Source organism: Apus apus, chromosome 6 (assembly GCF_020740795.1).
Source record: "Apus apus isolate bApuApu2 chromosome 6, bApuApu2.pri.cur, whole genome shotgun sequence".
Taxonomy (NCBI): domain Eukaryota; kingdom Metazoa; phylum Chordata; class Aves; order Apodiformes; family Apodidae; genus Apus; species Apus apus.
This window is the reverse complement of record NC_067287.1, coordinates 20137603-20157391: the sequence shown is the minus strand read 5'-3', so window position 1 is coordinate 20157391 and position 19789 is coordinate 20137603. Positions and strand designations below refer to the sequence as shown.

General features: G+C 37.5%; 1 protein-coding gene across 4 annotated transcripts in view; it reads left to right on the top strand.

Moving 5' to 3' along the window:
* The window catches only part of STK39 (serine/threonine kinase 39), a 91506-nt gene that overhangs the window by 35686 nt on the left and 36031 nt on the right, over positions 1-19789 (top strand). For all 4 annotated transcript variants that reach the window (XM_051624288.1, XM_051624287.1, XM_051624286.1 and 1 more), the window contains exons 11-13: positions 13842-13964; positions 14091-14123; positions 16139-16206. In XM_051624288.1, the coding sequence (XP_051480248.1) occupies positions 13842-13964; positions 14091-14123; positions 16139-16206 (224 nt within the window). The remainder of the gene's footprint in view (positions 1-13841; positions 13965-14090; positions 14124-16138; positions 16207-19789) is intronic.

Below are 19789 nucleotides of genomic sequence, written 5' to 3'. Positions count from 1 at the left end.
TTTGTGGGCTATCGTAGTTCAATTTAAGAATTCATTTGTGTGGTGAGTCAGTGTCTCTTGTGTAACAGCATTGATCTGCTCATTAGCTAACATTGTGTTCATGACCTGTTGACTTGTTCAGAAATATCTAGAACATGGACTAACGTAAGGTTAGTGTATAATGAGAACTTTAATATTTGGCATTAATCTAATCTGTTGAAACTCCCACTAGTGGAGGGTGAGTTTCATTACTGTGAAATGCAAGCATGGTATATATATTCTTAAAGGTGCGAGTGAATAAAGAATCAAGACAGAATAAAGGAAATCCAGGCATGCATGATGCTGGTTGATTGATTCTTTGATCAGGAAGTAAGTCTTGTAACTAACCCTTGTAACTAACCAGTAGATAATCCTATTATTTTGTCCTGGTTTTTAATTATTTGGTTTTCTGGCTCATGCTGAGAATATGCAAGAAGGTAATGGTTTTCCTGTTTGCCTTCTGAGAAATGAAGCCTCAAACACTTCACTTGCATGACATCCAAAACCAGATTGTCCCTCTTGGATTCAGAACATTGTCCTAAGTGGAAGTGACTCAATGGAATTAGTTGTTGTTAAATCTATTCCTAGTCTATAGGCCAAATCAGTATTTTGTCAATGGAGGCAGCCACAGCTGGCTTGACAGGGTTACCATAGTGTCACAGGGTTTCCCACTGTGCTCTCTTGAGTAAGGTGGTAGAAGCTGCCTTTCTGCCGTTGTACATAAAAGTAATGAGTTTTGGAAGGATGTGGAAGTGTATCTTAGTTGTGATTTTGTGCATATTTTGGGCAGTTTGTCAGGGAGGTCGTGGGGAGATGAATTACAGAGAGAATTCTGTAGATGCAAATGCAGAGGGGTTCAGAAGCAGCATTGCCATCTGTTACCATTTGCTAAGACTGATGGAATGAATAGCTGTGTGAGAATTTTTACTTTCATATGGAGAAGTTAAATCTTTAGCCTTCCTAGTTCTAAAAAAATGTAAATCAAAGGGAGGAAAAAAAAAGACCCAACACTCTGAAGAAAAAGAAAACTAAGTATGCCTTCCTGATTAGACCTTGTAAAGCTTTTAGAAGTACGACACAAAAAAGTTGTTTGCCGTTTGTTTTGACATTTGTCCCCCCCAGACATGTTCTCAATACTGGTGATGTTCTTGAAGTTCCTGAGGAGAACTGCAAGGGAAGTACAGGTGAAGCAGGACATCCCTGAGATTGTACTACGCAGTGGAATTTTGGGAGACTTACTTTAGCTGAAAAGTGCCCTTGGCTCAAGAAGTTTAAGTTATGGCTGGAGTTGAAAACTTAAGCTATTTGCTCTGATTAAAACCTTTAAGACTAGCTAAGCAGAAGGATGGACTGGAATAGTAGCAGAGTCCAGTTTCTGTTTAGCACTGCAAAGCGGAAGTTGGATTGTATAAGAGAACTGCACGGAAATTTTCATTTTTATTCCCTTAATTTTAAAAGGTCTTGAATAAGATTAGATCTCTTTAAAATCTATGTGGAATAAAGAACGTATATTACAGTAATTCCTTGCATGTGCATAAGTAAAAGGAAACCTTGTGGAAAACAGGAAAGGGAAGAAATCAGTGCTTCACTTTGAAGCAGTAGTTTCAAACCTTGGAGCTTGAAAGGAAACTAAAATTATAGTTGTGTGTTTTTTTAAAATTCTCTAGTTGTAAACTATTTTCATAATTACTCTTTAACCTGAACGTATTGCTGGCAGTGAAACCCACCTTATAATGAGTTGTCTTCTACTGAGTAATGAAAACTACATAAGGCTGCATTTGTTGTTTTTCTTTTTACCTCTGGTCATTTGAAGCAAGTAAACAGCTTCGATGATAGAAAAGGATGTTGGAATTGGAAAATGCTGATTATAGAAGGAGGACCAGTGATCCCTCCACCAGAAAGCCTTTTAGTAGTGATTTAGCATCATGATGCCCATTCATCTGAGCAGCCAGGAAAGATAACTAGAAGCTCTTAAAATCTGGATCTCTATCTATATTCTTAATCTTTCAGAACATCAAGTTACTTTGCCAACTTGCTGTATTTTTTAATGGCTTCCTTTCTGCAGGTACATTCTTAGCCATAGCACCTTAGTTTGATTGGGGGGGGGGGAATAGGGGATCAGGCAGGGAAAAGAAGAAGGCTATAAAAGAGCCTCTCTCTGCGTGCCTGAATTAGCCATCAGCTCATGCCTGATAGCCCATTTGGGATTTCTTGTTTTGGAGGTGAAGTATTACTATTGAGAAACAAAGCAACTCCTCTGCACAGTTAATTGAAAACATCTTCCTTAGCACAGGTACACATTCATGCCTGAAAGGACTATTGTTAAAATGTGAATGAGAGAATTGCTTTTAGTTAATAACATTCAGTAATGAAATTTATGTAGTGGAATTAATAAATGGAGAAGGAAATGTCTGAAAACCAAAAATCACACTGAATGACTAAACTTGTACATTTGGCATGTCCCTGAGATTTCTGCAAAACGCTGCAGTTTCTTAAAACAAAATATAATTCGAATTTTGGACTCAGGCTGGAGCAGAGAGTATGTTGCAGTATTTATGCAAAACCTCCTGGTTTTGGAAGGCAGAATGAGGAGTGCAGGGAATTACCTGCACTTGTTTACAAGATGTTTATGTGACAAAATAGTGTCTCTAGTTAGAACTGCTATATTTTGATTGTCTCTAAGCCATATTGTCCCAGCTAGAAAAGGCTGTGAAAAAGCGAAAGGAGGAGGGCTTTGGGCAGGGAATCTCCCAGAGTGAGTCGGGAGTTGGAACACTGAGCATCTGTACGTTTTTCAGCATTTCCTCTAGAGATGCAGGAATGTGCTCCCTCCTCCCCTCTCTCTTCAGCTTTTAATGGCTTTGTTTTCCTCTCACTGATTGTTCCACTGTATTCCATTTCTAAACTGTGAGTGTAGGTAAGATTTCATGCAGTCTTCTCAGATGATGGCCCTGCTGTCTGGTGTCACACTTGTCATCATAGGAGTGTGATACTGTTGGCGTCCAGCATCATAAATATTTAAAAGCAAACAGTATTTTGTGGGTTTTTTTTAACAAATTTCTATTCTTAGTTGACTTGGGCTGTTATCCTGTAAGAAAGAGTGCTCTACAAGGACTAGTAGAGCTGAAGAAGTCCTATTCAATGCAGAATTATCTATCTCCTTTGTTAGGTACTCTCTCATGAAAGAAAATGTAAAAATCTTTCTTGACTTTCAGTTGCCAGTGTAATTGATTCCAATAGTGAGTAGAAGTGGTAATTTACAAAAATGGTTAAAATTCTTGTATATCTAATTCTTAAATTAGGTAGGTGCCTTTTCAGTTTTTGCAATACTTTGTACTGCATTAAGAAAGAAACCAACATATGCAAGTTAGCATCAGTCACTCAGATTTTCCATATTGACTTATTTCATTGAAGGTAATTACGAATGTTCCATAAACATGACATTGTCCTCTTCAGAGCAAACAATAAATCGCTGCTTTAGAAGGGTGTGGTGGACAGCTGTGAATATGTATTTTAATTCCTAAAAAGGTGGAGTTTAATTTTTTTAAGAAAGTGATTGTGAGATCAAAACATGATTTATGAAAGCTTGACCCTGAAGTGAGTGAAATATTTTTTGCCATTATTCTAATGCAAAATTAAATTAAAAAAAAATGAAAAAAAGTTTTTCTCAGTGCTGCTATATTTTGCAGCCACCAGTTGCATTTGACTTTGAATTGAAGAATTCAGTCGGCATTGAAGGATTTGCTACTCCTGTATCTTTCTAGTGAGGTAACAGATATGTATGAGAGAATGATCTGTGCTCTTGCGTTGACTTACTCAGGACATGCCACCTGAAGTGTTAATGACACTTCATCTCCTTCCACAATAAGGTCACCTTGGCATACTGAAATTCAAACCCTTACGACTGACACTTGAGGACATGGGAGATGTGCACAGCAAATAATTTGTTTGCGTCCTAGAAGCTTCCTTATGTTCTTCAGTCAAAAAGTTATGTTGTTTCACATAGGGAATATACATACCAGCAATATCTAAGATGGTTTTCAGGAAATGCAAAACCTTAAATCATCTGTGTCCTTTCCATCAGGAATTTGGACAAAACCTAAGCATGGTTATACAATGTAGAGAAGCAATAACAATTAATTGGTGTGGGGTGTGGATGCTAACTTCTGCAGATTTTCAGGGTTCATTTCCAGCCTTACCTATCCTTTTCTACATACATGAATTATTTGAATCAGGAAAGTTTCTGTGCGTGTGGTTGTGAGCAGTGAAGTAAGGATTTGGATCTCTTCATAATGCGAAAGCTTTAATGGAATAAACCTCCACAGTTCTTGCAAAGGGAAGGGGCTTTGTAGTCCTAAGTGATGGCTTGCCCCTCTCAGTCTTTATCTGAGATGAGAGTTTAAGATTAGTGTCTGTCCTGAAAGGCCATTTGCAGTGATCCCAGAATTAGTTTCTGTGCTAGGTTAAGTTCTGGCTGTTAAAACAGTGTTTAAGGTCTGCCTGCACTTTAAAATTAATTAATTAAATAAATTTTAAAAAACCCAACCAAACAAAAATACCTCAAAACATTCCTGCATATGAATATGAAACACTTAAAGTTCTGTATAACTTCTTTTTCAAGTAGGAGAAAAACAAAACCCTTCCTGTTATCCTTGATTTTCCCCATGATTATATTTGCAGTATGCAGAGTAGTTTAAGAGGAGGGGATGCCAGCACCCAATTACTGTGATAACATCTTTTTAGTCCTATAAAACAGAAATGCCAGGGTGTTATTTTAGGAAGGTAGTGGTACATCCCGTCAATGATAGTCTGCATAAGTTTTGGTGAGTAAAAACAAGGTTCCCAATTGCATAAAGCACTCAGGTTTGCAGAGTTTTGGTGGCTTGCATCAGAATGAAAGTGAGACTTCACATTATAATAAATTGAAGGGAATTTAAGACTAGCCAGCAGAGAGGGAATTAACAACTGTAAGAACTGTGTTGGATGGAAATTAGCCTTCCCTTGAGGAAGTGGCTCAACTCTTGAAAAAAGGATGATGTGTACGTGTAAGAATTCATGCTGTGCCTTGGACTTCAGATTTTATTTTATTTTTTCAACTGTGATTACAGCATACGTGTTCTTATGCAAAAAGACTGATGTTCTTTTGCATGAAAATATATTGTAGAAAGTGACTTCACAGTCTGCCTTTTACCTCAAGTGGTAAGCTGTGTAACTGTTGTAAGCAAAAGGCTTGTGCCGTTACTTGGATAAATGTGGTGATAGGCTGATTTCCTCTGTTGCATAGGAATACAAATAAATGCATAGATGTGGTGATTGAAATGCACTTTTGTATCTTATGAAGCATTCAGACAAGGTTTGCAAGATGGCTTAAGTAAAAAATTGTAAAATCTCATTGCTCTACAGGGTTTAGATGCGTATGGATGGAACTACTGGCCTGTGTTGTTGGGGTTTTTTGAGAGAAAAACACACAAAGCAAAATGTTGTGCTAAACCCAAAACTGTGTTCAATAATGTCCTATTTCTCATCATCCTTCTTCCTATGAAAAAACTGGTATGGTAACTGGCATTGTAAATACTTCTCATGAAGGTGTACCAGAAGTGAAGCTCTTGGGAGGACTAATTTAAAAACAAAACAAACTAACAAAAATTTAGAAAAGAAAAGAAAAAACCTCCTCTTGTCAATTACCAAGTAACATTGGCACTTTAAAGCATGATTCAGCATACCTGTTCTGTAAGAACTTCTGGGATGTGTGTAACCAGGGGATCCTATCTCCTGTAAGAACTGTTACCAAAGTCTTAAGGGAAAGGTGATCATACACAGCATCAGTTGACTGGTCTTTCCCTTTTCTGCGTGGAAGTCAAATCCGGGCTGTTACTAGGACAGACCACAGTAAATGAAAAAAATGAGATATTCAAACAACTTGTCATTTCTGCTTTCTGGGCCACATGTGATTGTTTATATCTTGAATATTAACACTAGTAGGTGTAGCTGAAGGACATCAGTTGTAGAAAAAAAAAAAAAGACAATTTTATCTCCAGAAAAAGCTAATCTAGTTGGTTTGTTGGACTGCAGTATTTTCAGAAGGATGTGTGATTTAAAGAAAAAAAAATAAAATTAAGAATTGCCTTCTGTAGATATGCAAGTGCAAAAAAATGTGTAACAGCAGTGACTTCTGCAGATGTGTTTTAAATGAGTGGGATCTACACATGTGCCTCTCTCCAGGAATTCAGAGATTAACTACATTTTTCATTCTAACTTAACTGTACATGGAGGGCAGAAAGACACCTTCCATCTTACTGAAAAGTTTAAAGCTCACTAATGCCATCAATTTTGGTTACATAAATGCATCTTACTTACCCTACCTTCAGGTCAGTGTACTCTTTCATGGAGCAGAGTTTAAAAGATTGTGTTAAATCTACCCAGGACTCCATCCCAAATATTCAGCTGCCAGAGACTTATTAGGAATAGCTTAGAATCACAGAAGGGTTGGAAGGGACCTCGAAGGATCACCTAAATAATTGTGATAGTGGGAAAAATCAGTCATCTTCCTGTGGAATGAGAAGACAATAGATGCACACTACTCTTACTGTAAGAACAGATTTTTTTAATGTGGTCTAGATCATGTCCTGTACTATGTATGAATTGTAGTAATGCTTTATGTTCTGATGCATTGGTATTCCATAGTCTCTAAATGGGCCCAGTTCTTTGCTGTTTTGAGTAGTTGAGAATAAGGAACTAGAAAGATCTTAATATTCAGAGAATGTTAATTCCCTTCCTTGTCATCCTACGAAACTGAATTTGTAAAGACATTGCAGCATCAAAAGAATCAGTGATGAATAATAGATTCTTCTTTCCCATCTCTAACATCTAGATACAGCAAGCATGTCAGTGGCAGGAAGATGTCAATTTGTGTTTTGCTTCCTTTTGCTGTAACCTGCTTTTCTTCAAACTGTGGAAATGTGGGCAGCTTTTGCATTCTGATGCTAGAGTTCTCTTTCTGTCAGGCTGGTTTGAGCTCACCCTCCATGGATGGGATGTACAGTTGCCCTGTTGATCTGGTTAAGCAGACATTTTCCTGGAAAGCTGATGTTTGCTATTGTTAGCTGTGAATGTAAAATTGTCTGTATCCTGCTTTACAAGGGTGAGGAGAAGTAATTTTCTCAGCATATTAATTTATTCTTCAGTCTTAGTGACTAGTTTATACTGGAATAAGCTTTAGCTGACAATAGCATATGCAACAACAACAAAAACAATATGATGCTTCATATTTTTGTGGAATTGATTATTTTTTCACTCACAAAATTGTCCATTCTGTGTTGCAGCTGATGTTCATAACGTATTTCTTCCACAGCTGTGGTATTGTCAGTGGCTTGTAGAGTTTTTCCTCCTACAGACTGCTGTTGGTTGTAATGTTCTGAGCTTTTGTGTTGGGTGCAGTTTAAATGCTGGTCATTCAGATTCATTTTTTATTCCCTGTATTCTCTTCTGATTTATGTGAAGTATGTTTTGTTGTATGTGTTAATTTATCTTTATAAGGCTGAAGGCTTTCATTGTTTCTTTTATTAGCCAAAGTTATGATTCAGTCTGGGTCCTATTTTGGAAGGTGCATTGAGGTTTTTAAAACAATAAAACCCAAATTAGAATTGAGCATGCGTTGCCTTGTTTCCCTTTCTCTTTGAAGTATGTACTGAGAGATAATCCCAGCATAAAGAGCTATTGGTATTTCAACTAAAAGTGATGGGGAAGTTGCAGTTGTATACCTACCACATGCAATGTAAAAACTTCTTCCTGATTTTTCTAGAGATGGGAGAAGCTTGTTTTAGTTCCATGCTGTTTCACATTTGCTTTGTGGCCTTGGATAAATCATTTCATTTGTTCATGTCTTTATTTCCTTCTGTAAAACAGGAGGCCTGTAGTAAAGTATTGGGAGGGGTACATGGAACATATTCTCAACTGCTGTAGCGATGTAATTGTTAGGGTGAAATGCAAGCTTGCCACCTTTGATTTCAGTCTTCAAGTGGTATCTCAGATGGCAACCAGTGGTGAAATTCCAAATATTTACACTATTCCAAATACTACTCCAGTTTTACATTCTTGCTATGAACAGTGTTAAGTCTTTGGTCTTTCCATTTGCTGTTTCTTCCCTGTTTACCAGGCACTGCAGAAATTAATTTTGGTCATAGGCTGGTACCACTTGAGACAACCCTTCTTACCTTAGATTGTAAGAAAAATAATGAAAGGTCTTTTACAATTTAGTTGAAACAAATCAACCTGAAGCACACTGGATCTGAACAAGAATATGGAATTCAAAGTACCTATAGCATTAATCTAATTTGAGGATGAACATCTGTTCTCATCTTGCTGGACTTCTGTGTGGTGAACACAGCTGTCTATAACCTGCCATCAGTAGCTCTCTAGTTTCTTTTTTTAGGTGACAGTTGTGTGTTATATAGGTCATCAAGTCCCCATGAACTCTTCTCACCCTTTTGTTGTAGTGATTTTTGTGTTGGCCCATTGCAGTGTTTTTTCATTACCTTTTACAAGCTGCAACATTTCAAAGAGTAGCTTAGGGAAAGAATTTTTAAGCTTTATGATAGGGGTCTACACTTTGATGGAAAAGATGGGATGTTAACCTCCCTCTCCCCTGACTGGCATACCATAATGTTTTTGCTAAAAAATGCTTGGAACCCGAAGCAGGAATTACTCTTGTTGTATTGTGCAATGAGAGTGCATAGCGAGCTACATTTCAGTACATGTATAACTATTCTTAAGCAAAATATTTTCATTTCTTGCATCCTTATCCTTGTAAATTGAAAAGAAACAAAATGGTAAACTATGGGAGAATGTCATCTAGAGAAACACTCTTGTTTTCAGCCTGCTGAAGATGCATTTCTAACAGTACAATTCTGGCACAGGTGCCACTCAGTGATTGCTTATGTTTATTCCTTTTTTCTCTTTATTCTTTTACTTTCCCCCATGCCTGTTATGATGGCCCTTAGTGTACTTGCTGGAAAAGTGTTTTAATATATTGAAGATTGTTTAGGCCATTAAGATGCTAAAGTGATATAGAACTTTACTAAATTCTGTGATGCACACTGCAAGAGTAATCAAAGTCAGAAAGACTTCATCATAATGAGGTAAAAATAATCTGAAGATTTTAGTTTAGCAACTTGGCATACCTTTGTAAAAATGTGCACACTTCAATTCTGCAGTGGTTTGTGAGACAAAAAAAACAACAGTTAGAGCAGAAGATATGTTGCATTCTAGGACTTGAGGTAGCACAAAAGACAAACGTTTTGTGGCCAAAGAGAAGTGTTAAAGAAGAATCTATTTCTTCAAGGGACAAAGCTGTTTTAATTTTATCCTGTGGATATAAGAAGAGCTTAGGACTTCTAACATTATTTACAGTGTCTTTGTCTTTATAAAGTAAATGTAATATGAAAATAAGATTACTGGAAATTGGGGGCATACATCAAGTGATGAAGGGTTGCCTTCATGCTTGCTTTTTATTTTCTAAGCAACAATACAACTGGTCAGTGCTGGAGCTTATTGGTTGAATTTATTATGACCATTCTTATATTCTTACAGATAATCATAGTCTAGTAAACTGTATGAACAATGCAAAAGGTTTGACCTGTACAGCTGTTTCGTATCTAATGTGGTGCTACTGTGCTCTGCAAACTCTGCAGTTATCCTTTCAATGCTGAAATGCTTATCCTAGATGCATCCTTTCCAAACATACAAATAATATCCTAGTATGAGAAAATACCAGATTAGTTTTTCCTGAAGTAAAATCATCCTTTGTAGTTAAATATTTGATACCCATGAAATGTGTATCCACATTGTAAAATGTTTTTCTATGCTTTTTGTTTCAGAACATAAAACAACAGCATTGTGCTAGTTACGTTTTTTTTCATAAAGAAAAGAGGTATTTATATGAGAAAATAGCATATACAAACAGGTACTGCAAGCAGGTAGTTTGACTTTTTTTTCTTTTTTCCTGCCATAGGAAAATGTGTGCTGATGTGTCATGTTAATTGCATAAATGAATTAATGATGAAAAAGCTGCACCGATACTTAGGAAAAGGGTGGTTTTTTTAATACTGAAAAGCCAACATTGTTTAAAGTCTTTGCATGTAGGAAGGGAAGAAAAAATACTGAGCCTCATACTGAAAGCCTAGTATTTGGACTGAATAAAACAAGAATGAATGACAAGATTGTGTGACAGATTCAAAGAACTTAAACTAGCGTGTCCATGAAAGGGAATGGAGACAAATGTATGCTGTGTCTGAACATATTTGCTCCCTGTTCATATTTAAGTCTATATTGCTGTCTGAGAATTTCCAGTGCTTTCTTACCACAGATGGTAGAGGCAACTACTGAAAATGATATTCCGGCTCCTCTTGTGCAGGCCCTAGCGCTTGTGCTAGGTCATGATCAGCTAAATTAAGAAGCTGCTTTGGCTGGAGGCTATGTTGCATGTTAATTTTTCACTTGGGTTGTCTGCACAGCTGTAGGAGCACAATAAGGAGCTTAAGAATAGTGGCACTCCAGTCATGATGCTCCATTGTCAGTGTTTTAGAGTATGTGGTTTTGAGGATCCTGAGGGATTGCTGCTGACAAAACAAGATGATCTGATTTCTCTTTCACTGCTGCTTTTGTTTTTCCCTCTTTGCTTACGATCTTTGCTATTTGACCTCAAGCTGGGCTTATTTAACCCACAAATCTTGCAAAAAAAATTTGTTCAGAAAAGAAAATAAACAAACAAACAAAACTTATTTTTCCCCCAGGCAGGTGGGTTGAACCTGCTCACCGTACAACCAGGTAGGTCCTGGTACAGCTCTGATGAATGTCTTAGGATTGTCTCTTTCCATGGTGGCAAAATAGTAGACTGTCTGTAACAGAAATTTAAGCTTATGTATTTCCATCCAACATGTGTACTAGATTTATGAAGGTTTATGATGAATGAAGAGGCAATTTGCTTGCATACATGATGTGCCACTCTTGCTCTGTCCCATACCTAGGATACATGCCCTCCCTATTTGACTGAATCTTTGTGGCTTTAACCAGAATTGAGTCTGAGCAAAAAAAAAAAAAATAGTTTGAATTAATTTGCTAAGAGTTAAGCATACTCATCAAGAAAAAAAAAAAAGTCATAGAACGGCTTCACATTTTTGAAAGTTGAGGAAGTTGGGTACTTTGCTCTAGTTGAAATAATGATTTCTCTCATGAATGTGTGCTGGTAAGAATTGGTCCGAAACAGAGTGAAAATCTGAAATTTTTTTTGCGTTCAGACACCTTTCAAGAAAATATTTTAATTTCACATGGTATTTTATTTTGCAGTAACTTATTTTCTTTTCTATGAGGCATTTGTTTATTGCTTATTAAAAGGCAATTTGTCTATAGACTTGAACTGTTCTGTCTTCATCAGTAAAGCTTTCTCCCATAACTCTCTGCTAGCATCATTAAGCTCCATTAAAATCATTCTAGTTAAAATAAGTCTTCAGAACAACTGAAAAGGGATGCAGAAAAGATTTTGATTACTGCACAATGTAGCATGTTAATGTGTCTTTAAACAATTCTATCCCGTTCTGTTTGAAAAGCATGAGTTGTTGTCTCATAGGTTCACGTGTAGCTGTTGGGAAAATGCTGTGCTGTAAAACAAAAGCCTACACCAGGACTGTTATGCTCATAAGCCCCAGGCAAATTGCTTGCTAGATTGCCTTGTATCTACTGATCCCTGGTGATGGAGACAGTAGGTGCCCACCAGTTGTGCCTGGGCTGATTGCAACTGAGTAAGAAATGGCTGTTACTGCTTCTGTTGGTTTTTGCTTGGTCCACCCTCCCAAATGCACATGGACTTGTTGTACTCAGCTTTGAGGCACCTAGGGCTTAATCTGGTACATCAGGAGCTTAGTATGGGAAACAGGGAAAATAGTCAGGAATTTGTTCCTGAAGTGATGGACTAGGATATTCCTATGTTGTCCTGCATAGGTTTCCCATCTTAGTTTCAAAGGAGCACAAAATATGGAGAAACTGAGTAGGGCACTCTTACTCAGTTGTGCAGAGACGAAATGTAAGGGAGAAACATTATAAGCACTGGAAAAGGCAGAGAAGTATTTTTAGGTTCTGGGAACTTCATCTTTTTCTCTCGTTTACTCTTGTATGTGCACAAGGGGAGGCAGAGCAGGTGGGTGCTTGGGGAGTGAAGGAAGGGAGGTAAAGCATACAGACAGACACTAAGATACCTGCTTGTGTAAAGGCGCAAGCTTTGGAAAAATTGTATTGATATAATCCTCACACAGTTTTTTAGAAGCTTGCCAGCTCGTACTTCTAATATCCTATACTGTTTTCAAGCCATGCATGTTTTGCTAAAGTACTACCTGGTGGGATTTAGAAGCAGCTGGAATCTGTCATATGCTTTCTCTCTCCCCACATTGTGGTTTGCAGCAACTGGAGGAGTTTAGAATAAGGTTAATAGCAGTTTAGTCTTTACATGAGTTCCATTATATTGAAAAAACAGTATTTTTTTTCTAGTCAGAAATAAAAATACCTTAATTTTTTAAATTTTCTGTTTACACAACTTCTTGTTTTGTAAGGTAGCTGTGCTGGCAGAAAGGGTTTCTATCACCGCCACAAACCATAAGGATGGTATAATCAAGATAATCAGCGTTGGTTCAAGATGTCAAAACACCACAGTCACCTGTGAAACTAGAGTTGAACCAGGGTGTTGTGTTACTGTGGATGCTGGCAAACAAGATACACAATTTTAAGCTAAGACCATCAAGTTCATAACTTTCTAAAAAAGTTACTTTTATTAGATGTCTTCTCCAGCAGTTCTTGGCCTGACGCTGCTTTACTACCAAGTTATTTCTCCCTTTTGTGAGCTGTGAACCATTAGTGCTTTGTTCTTTTTATTCTCTTAGCAATGTACAGGCTGTTTTTCTGAATAACTTTTTTCCTTTTTTATAATTCAAAAGGATATGCTTTAAACCTTACAAATTTACAGTGCTGGGGAGCTTACCTGCACAAACATTTGAAGTTGTGCAATGGGGACTATATACGGGCTCAGTAATGTGAAATAATTAGAGAAACTGACTCTAATCTGAACAGCACCTGTGGAGCTGCAGCTTACTGTGCTGTGCTTCCAGCATACTAAGGTGTGGGAAGGATTGTTGGATGTTCTTTTGTTTTGCTCCAGTAGACAGAACATGATCCAGGAAAAATATGTTTTCAGGCTCTGAAAAATAGCAAGATGGCATCATAAGAGTATTTCATTTCCAGATTTAGTTACTGGATACTTTTATTAAGTCTCAGACTGTTTGATCTACAGGAGTTTGCCCAATTAGTTTGGTGTGGCACATGCCTTGCCTGCCTTCTCAGTCTGCATACAGCTGCTTTTTTATTTTTTAATGAGGAAAATTTTACTTTTGGTGTCCTTAACACCTTTACACATTTTAAAGCTTTTTAGCAGAACAGTTTTAATTACTAATGTCCCAAGAACAACCTTGCCTGTCTGCTTCCTTGAATAGCTTTCTTTCATTTCAAGGGTTAGTTCATAGTCAACAGTTGTCATCTAATTGAGCTTGTTCCTAAGCATTTGTAGAATATATCCAAATTCCATTTCCCTATGCTAATTTTGCATAGCTTAGCTGGCTCAAGGTTGACCCCTGAGGTCACATATTATTCCAGTATGATGGTGACTTCTCCATCAGACTAATGGAAGCATAGAGACTAAAAATAACGCAGAATTGCTAATTAACGAGAACACTGCTAAAAGCTAAAGATGGTTGTGTAATGGTGAACACGTAATATTTTGATAGGTCAGACGAGTACCAGGTTCCAGTGGGCACCTTCATAAAACAGAAGATGGAGACTGGGAATGGAGTGATGATGAAATGGATGAGAAGAGTGAGGAAGGCAAAGCTGCTGTTTCTCAGGAAAAGGTAACTTTTGTTTTTGTCAAGGCATTTACACTCTGCAAGATACTGTCCTAACATTAACTGTTAGTATTTCTGGATCTTTAATGCATAAAGCTGCATAGCTCATACCTCACTGCATTTGTTTTCCAGTCACGAAGAGTGAAAGAAGAGGAAAACACAGAGGTAAAAATGTCTTAATTTTTTGTTGTTGTTGTTCCAAGTGTTTGAGTGAATGAATTTCTTTGTTGTTAAAAATGTGAATTGTGGTGGGAGTGTTGTTCTGTATGGTAGGTACTTGTGAGGATAGAGTTGTATGCAGTTGGGCCTGTAACAATTAGCTTGAGCACACACTGGATAAAACGGATAGGAAATTTAAAGTCATCTTAGGTTCGTTCCTAGCAGAACTGGTTAAATAGGCAATTTGAGTGTTTTTAATTAATCTTCATAGCTATATCACACTAATTGTCTTTTTGTCAAAGTAATGATGGCTGTTTCAGAGTAGCCAGAAGTTCTTCAAGTAATTTTTAACTTTTAGGATTTGTGTCATAATGTGTACCTTGAAATTAAGATACTTCATCCCGAATACAGTAAAATAGTTCAGTACTGTGGTATAGTAGATTAATTCAGAGGAATAAAATACCATATTGAGCTTCATGGCCTTGTACTGAGAGTGTAGCATCACTGCAATAAATACTTGCTTGATACTTGCTCCATCCCCTGCCTCCACTGAGATGGCAGACCAAAGGACCTCACTAGGACACTGTCCCACAAACATTGGCATGCCATGCCTCAGGCTTATCTCTAACGAGCCTGGTTTTAAACCTCTCCCCTTCAAATTGAGTTTAAAGCTCTTTCAATGAGCCCTGCTAACTTCTGTGCAAAAATCCGTGTCACCTTTGAGACAGATGTACCCTGTCGACTGCCAGTAGGCCTGGTGTTGTATAGACTGACCCATGATCAAAAAACCTCAAATCCTCCTGGCGACACTAGGCTTGGAGCCAGGTATTGATCTGCTGGGTCTTTGTTTCTTTCATTATCATTGTCTGCAACTGGGAAGGATAGAGGAGAAGACCATTTGTACTCCTCATCCCTCAACCAGTAGTCCCAAGGCCCTAAAGTTCTGAAGTTTGTGACTCAGTTTATACAAATAACTCATAATAAGAGTTGTTTAGCTTTTGAAGTCTTCTGTTGATTTTTGATTTCCTAAATGCTCCAGAAGATGACTTGGAACTGAGACTAGTGCAGCTTGTCACTCTTGGTGTGAGGCTGTTGGTCTTCGGGCTGTACATTCAAATACTCTGAAATAACAGGTCTGTTGAAGATGCTGAAATAATAGTAGTTTATATGAGTGGAAGGAACTTAGTGGGAGTAGAAAAAAAAAAAATTACCTTTTAGTGATTAAATAATTTTCCAAATAATCGTTAACTTCTATTTAATATACACAGGTAATAAAGCATCGATCTTGTGTAACACTTTTTTAAAAGCAGCTTTAATGTGAAAAACTGTTAGAAAACAACCAAATCAGATTTGTGATACAAGTCTTTATTTTGGGAGGGCTCATCTGTAACCCCTTGTATGGGCTTCTGTGAGTAGTGACAGTGTGCTAAGTTGAGTATGAAATCATAGTAGGGTAGAGGACCCTGAGGTGCTCTGTGTCAGGGATATACTTTTTCTTGAGGCCTCACGTAAATCTTAGTTGAAGGCTTGGGAGGGTATCGTACTGAGAGGGAGAAGTGATAGTGTGAAAGATATCCATATGCCTGGTTTTTCTCTGTGGAAGACACTCTCTGAGCTGTGATGCCCACTTTGATATGTTACTAGCTTCTTGCAGATGGGTAGATGGAGACATCCTTCACATCCAAAACTGTCACATAAAAATTACGTGAATAGTTACTTGGTATTCTGTGTGCAGATTATTTAATAAGGTATTGGAGCTTTGATGCAAGGTGGATTAAAAGCTTTTACGCTCAGTGCTTTAATGCAGGCCTTCTCATTTGTATCTCTGTGATTGAAATATGGCAGTTTTACCAAATCAGCTATATTTTAGACTGTGTTACTGAAAGTCTTAAAGTTTTTGAGAGTTAGAGGATGTGTGAAATATTCTGTGCTAACTTCCAGTGTTAGGGTGGCAAGTATTTCAGGATATTTTCCTTTTTCTGTTGGCGTTCATTATAATACTTTGTGTTTTTCTGTAATAGTCTCAACCTGCTGTTAGTGATGAATATAGTGATGTTCCTTGTGCAGTGAACCTTGTCTTAAGATTAAGGTAAGAGATTCTATTTATTTTAGCATTCCTTTTTAGTTGGCTGTATTATTCGTGATCTCCCTCATTATGTTCATAATACTAACATAAAATAAATGTTAACGTTTTTAATCTCTCAGTATGACCAGTACGAATAGTGTTTCTGTGACTAATTGCTGTCTTTTAATTGCTTACTGAAGTAATGTAAAATGAAAAGCAGAATATGAATGCGGCTTCAGGCTACCCTTCATTAAGTATTTTCTTGCTTTTTTCCTTGCAATGCAGGATCACAGTGAGAGCTTTTTAATGAGTTTCTTTCACACTTCAGCATTCAGCCTCTGACAAAAATAAACCATAGCTATATTACAGGTTTTCTACTAAAAACTGTTTTTCACTGGCAAGTTCGATCAGCCACTGTGGAGAAGAAAGAGATATTTTAGAAAATGGAGACAAATATGTTGTCTGCTTTAAATTTATACATAGATAAAATGAGTCAGATTACATTTAATTAAAATCAGTTTATAAGTAAGATTTGAATTGTGTAGTTTTGCAGTCTAGTTCTTGGATAAAAGCATTTTTTCATAAGAAGCTTTGATAAGCTTTCATGTATTTACAGCCATTTTCCTTAAATGGCTCCCTTAGTTATAAAACTTACTGTCACTAACTTTAAAACTTCTTTATGTCTAGTTTGTATTGACAGGATATCTTTGAGGAATTATAAACTCTTAATTATTGCTATGATGGAAAGTTAAATGTTACAGGTTTTTTATGCTTACAAAAAGATAGAAAATCAAATATTTACAAAATACAACCAGTGTGTTAGAAACAAATTGCAGATTTATGCATAACAAGTAGCTTTACAACCGTAACATCAAAAACTGTTTGTAATTAGAAAAAAAAACAACACTACACAGAGTGTGTGCCAAGTTCCAAAATCTATTATCCTGCCTTTTCTTTGACTACTTTTCTAATGACAGCTGCAAAAAATGGTGTGGCTGCCAAAGGTTGTTTACTGAAGGGAGAAGTAATAAATTTTATTGTGGGGAGAGAAAACACTTGGAGATTATTTGGATTTGGTTTAGTTGTCCAATTTACATAACTGCCCGGTTACGCTATCAATATTCTTTTTCATCTCTCTGCTGACAGACAGGTAGATGAAACCATTTACAAACCAGACCAATTTATACTGCTATGTGAATGTACTAGTGGGGTGCTCTGGGTATTATTAAATGATGATGAAACATACAGAGTGATTAGCTTCTACCCAGTTACTTGCAGTGCTGGCATTATCCACAGGGCAAACAATTTAGTCCTGCAAGTACAGTGAAATGTCAGGGATTAAGCTTTCAGCTTGCTGCAGCCCTTAGGCCAGAAGTGAAAGAAGATTGATCCTAGGAGAGTTAAGTTTCCAAACTCTTTATTTGCATGATGAAATTTAGTTCTTGTTAAGAATCTTCTTAATTAGTGGGTGAAAAAATTCCCTCCCCTTACCCTTCCTAAAAGCAAGTCAGTCATAACTAGATTAATATGTTACAATCAGAAAGGCAGATAGTCATTGGTAGAGAGGGAAGAAACATGAATTGTAATTTTAGAAACCAGAAAGTTTCCTTTAAACAAAACAAAATAGTTTTGAAGAGTATGTATACTCTGGGGCCTGAAAAACACTGTTGGTGGTGTCTTGGAAAAAACAAAAATCTGGTGCATAATTTTGCAGAATATATTTTGTTAATGTAAGATAGCCTACTTATGAAGAAATGATGCTCTGTGGTGCAAGCTCCTGGCCCTGTGTGAGATCTGGCTGTGTCCTGCCTCAGCGCTAGGAGGTGAGCTGTGAGTTCTGCATCTTAGCACGGTTGTCTGGGTTTCCTTCTGATGGAAACCTGACCACACAATTGGAGTCAGAGCTAGACATCATGTGTGTGTGTGTGGACTGTTGAAGGAAATATAGGAGTGCAGGGCTTAGCAAGCAGGATTCTCTCCCTTTCCTTGCTACTTTGCAAACTGCTTATCTGATAACACAGGCTAGAAGCTCCCTATACCTATATATATGGTGTAGATTCACAGTTAGTGCTTAAGCATTTACTATGTTTGCTATCTTAAAGGCAAGAGTTATTTTGTTTATGGAACAATCACAGAAATTCAGGGCAGCCACTGGCTGCCTCCTATATACATTGTGTTTGCCAAGGTACTTCTGATGGCATTTAGATAGTTGTGCTTCTTTTCCACTGTTGACCCCAGAAGGGGCACAGCTGAGGCTCCTGTGAGCATGGCAGCTGTGCAGGCTGCTGAATACTTGTCAACAATTATATTCAAATGACTTATTTTTCAGTAAATGGAAAGAAACCTTATTAGGGGAAGGGAGCTGATGATAATTTGTTAATTTTTAGGGAAATTTTTGTTTCTTCCATTATCTGGTTACCTGTGGGGAGTTACCTCAGCTGATTTGCCTGGCAGTGTCAAGTATCTGTCAGTACATTCAGTTAAAAGCTTTTCATCTTTTACCTTACTTTTAGGCACATTGATAGTTGCTCTGTCCTGGCAGTGAGTTGTTACACTCAAGAGTCAGAGGGCTCCTGGGTTCTGCATTTTTGTGTCTAGGTCTAGCTGCAGTGAGCAAATTCAGAAAAGCCAGGTCTGGAGAAGCAGCAACTGTGGTAGCAGTATAGAGCTGCTGTATGGGCTTAGGGTTAGGAGGATTCCTCCCTAGCCCCAAAGAGTCCTGATACTTGGTCCTGACCACTCTGTTAAACAAAGGCCAGAGTAGGTTTGAGGCTGGCATTCCGTTGAAGTATTGGTGAGTTTGTACCACACTAGGTAATATAAGTGACAAGCTACAGAGATGCTGTTTTGGGAAGACAGTAATGTCTGAAATGTTGCAGTGTTAGTGCTTGAACTACTGCTGTAATCTGTTTTGCACTAATTTAATTTGTTCTTTCTGATTTGTTAGCAGAAGGGCAGTGGTATGTCGTTCCTTCATAAAAGTCTGAAATATAAATTTCCTGTATGACAGGATATAAATCTGGAAGCCCGCATCATTCATAGAATCATAGAATGGTGTGGGTTGGAAAGCACCACAAAGATTGTCTATTTCCAAACCCCTGCATGGTCAGTCCTAGGTTGCAGAAGTTGGCACCCTCTGCATTCCAGCCATACACAGTTGTCCTTATGCCAGGATCATTGCAGTGTGAAGGAGCTTGCATTCAGGACAGCTGTACATGGAGAAAGATGCTCTGGCCCCTAACTGCTCTCTCTTGCTGTAATTACCTTACTGAGTAAATGCTTTTTGAGCATCTGAAAGGAAAAATGCTGCTAGTTCTGGCATTTTTAGTGAATAAAAATGGTGTAGATGACTTGCTTCATGTCATGCAGCATTCCCTTAGGATTGTAAGGTAGTAAACAGTAAATATCCTCACAGGGGTTTCTGTATTTATCCACTTTGCAGATTCTAAACTATTCCATTGATGTCTTTTGGTGAATTGATCATTAACGCATATAGCTGCTAGAGTCTTGAGCACATCAGAGGATTTTTATGGGATTTGTTAAAATGAACTATAAGTTGTGAACCATATTATTATGAAGCAAGTTAACTGTAGTATGAGGATAGAAA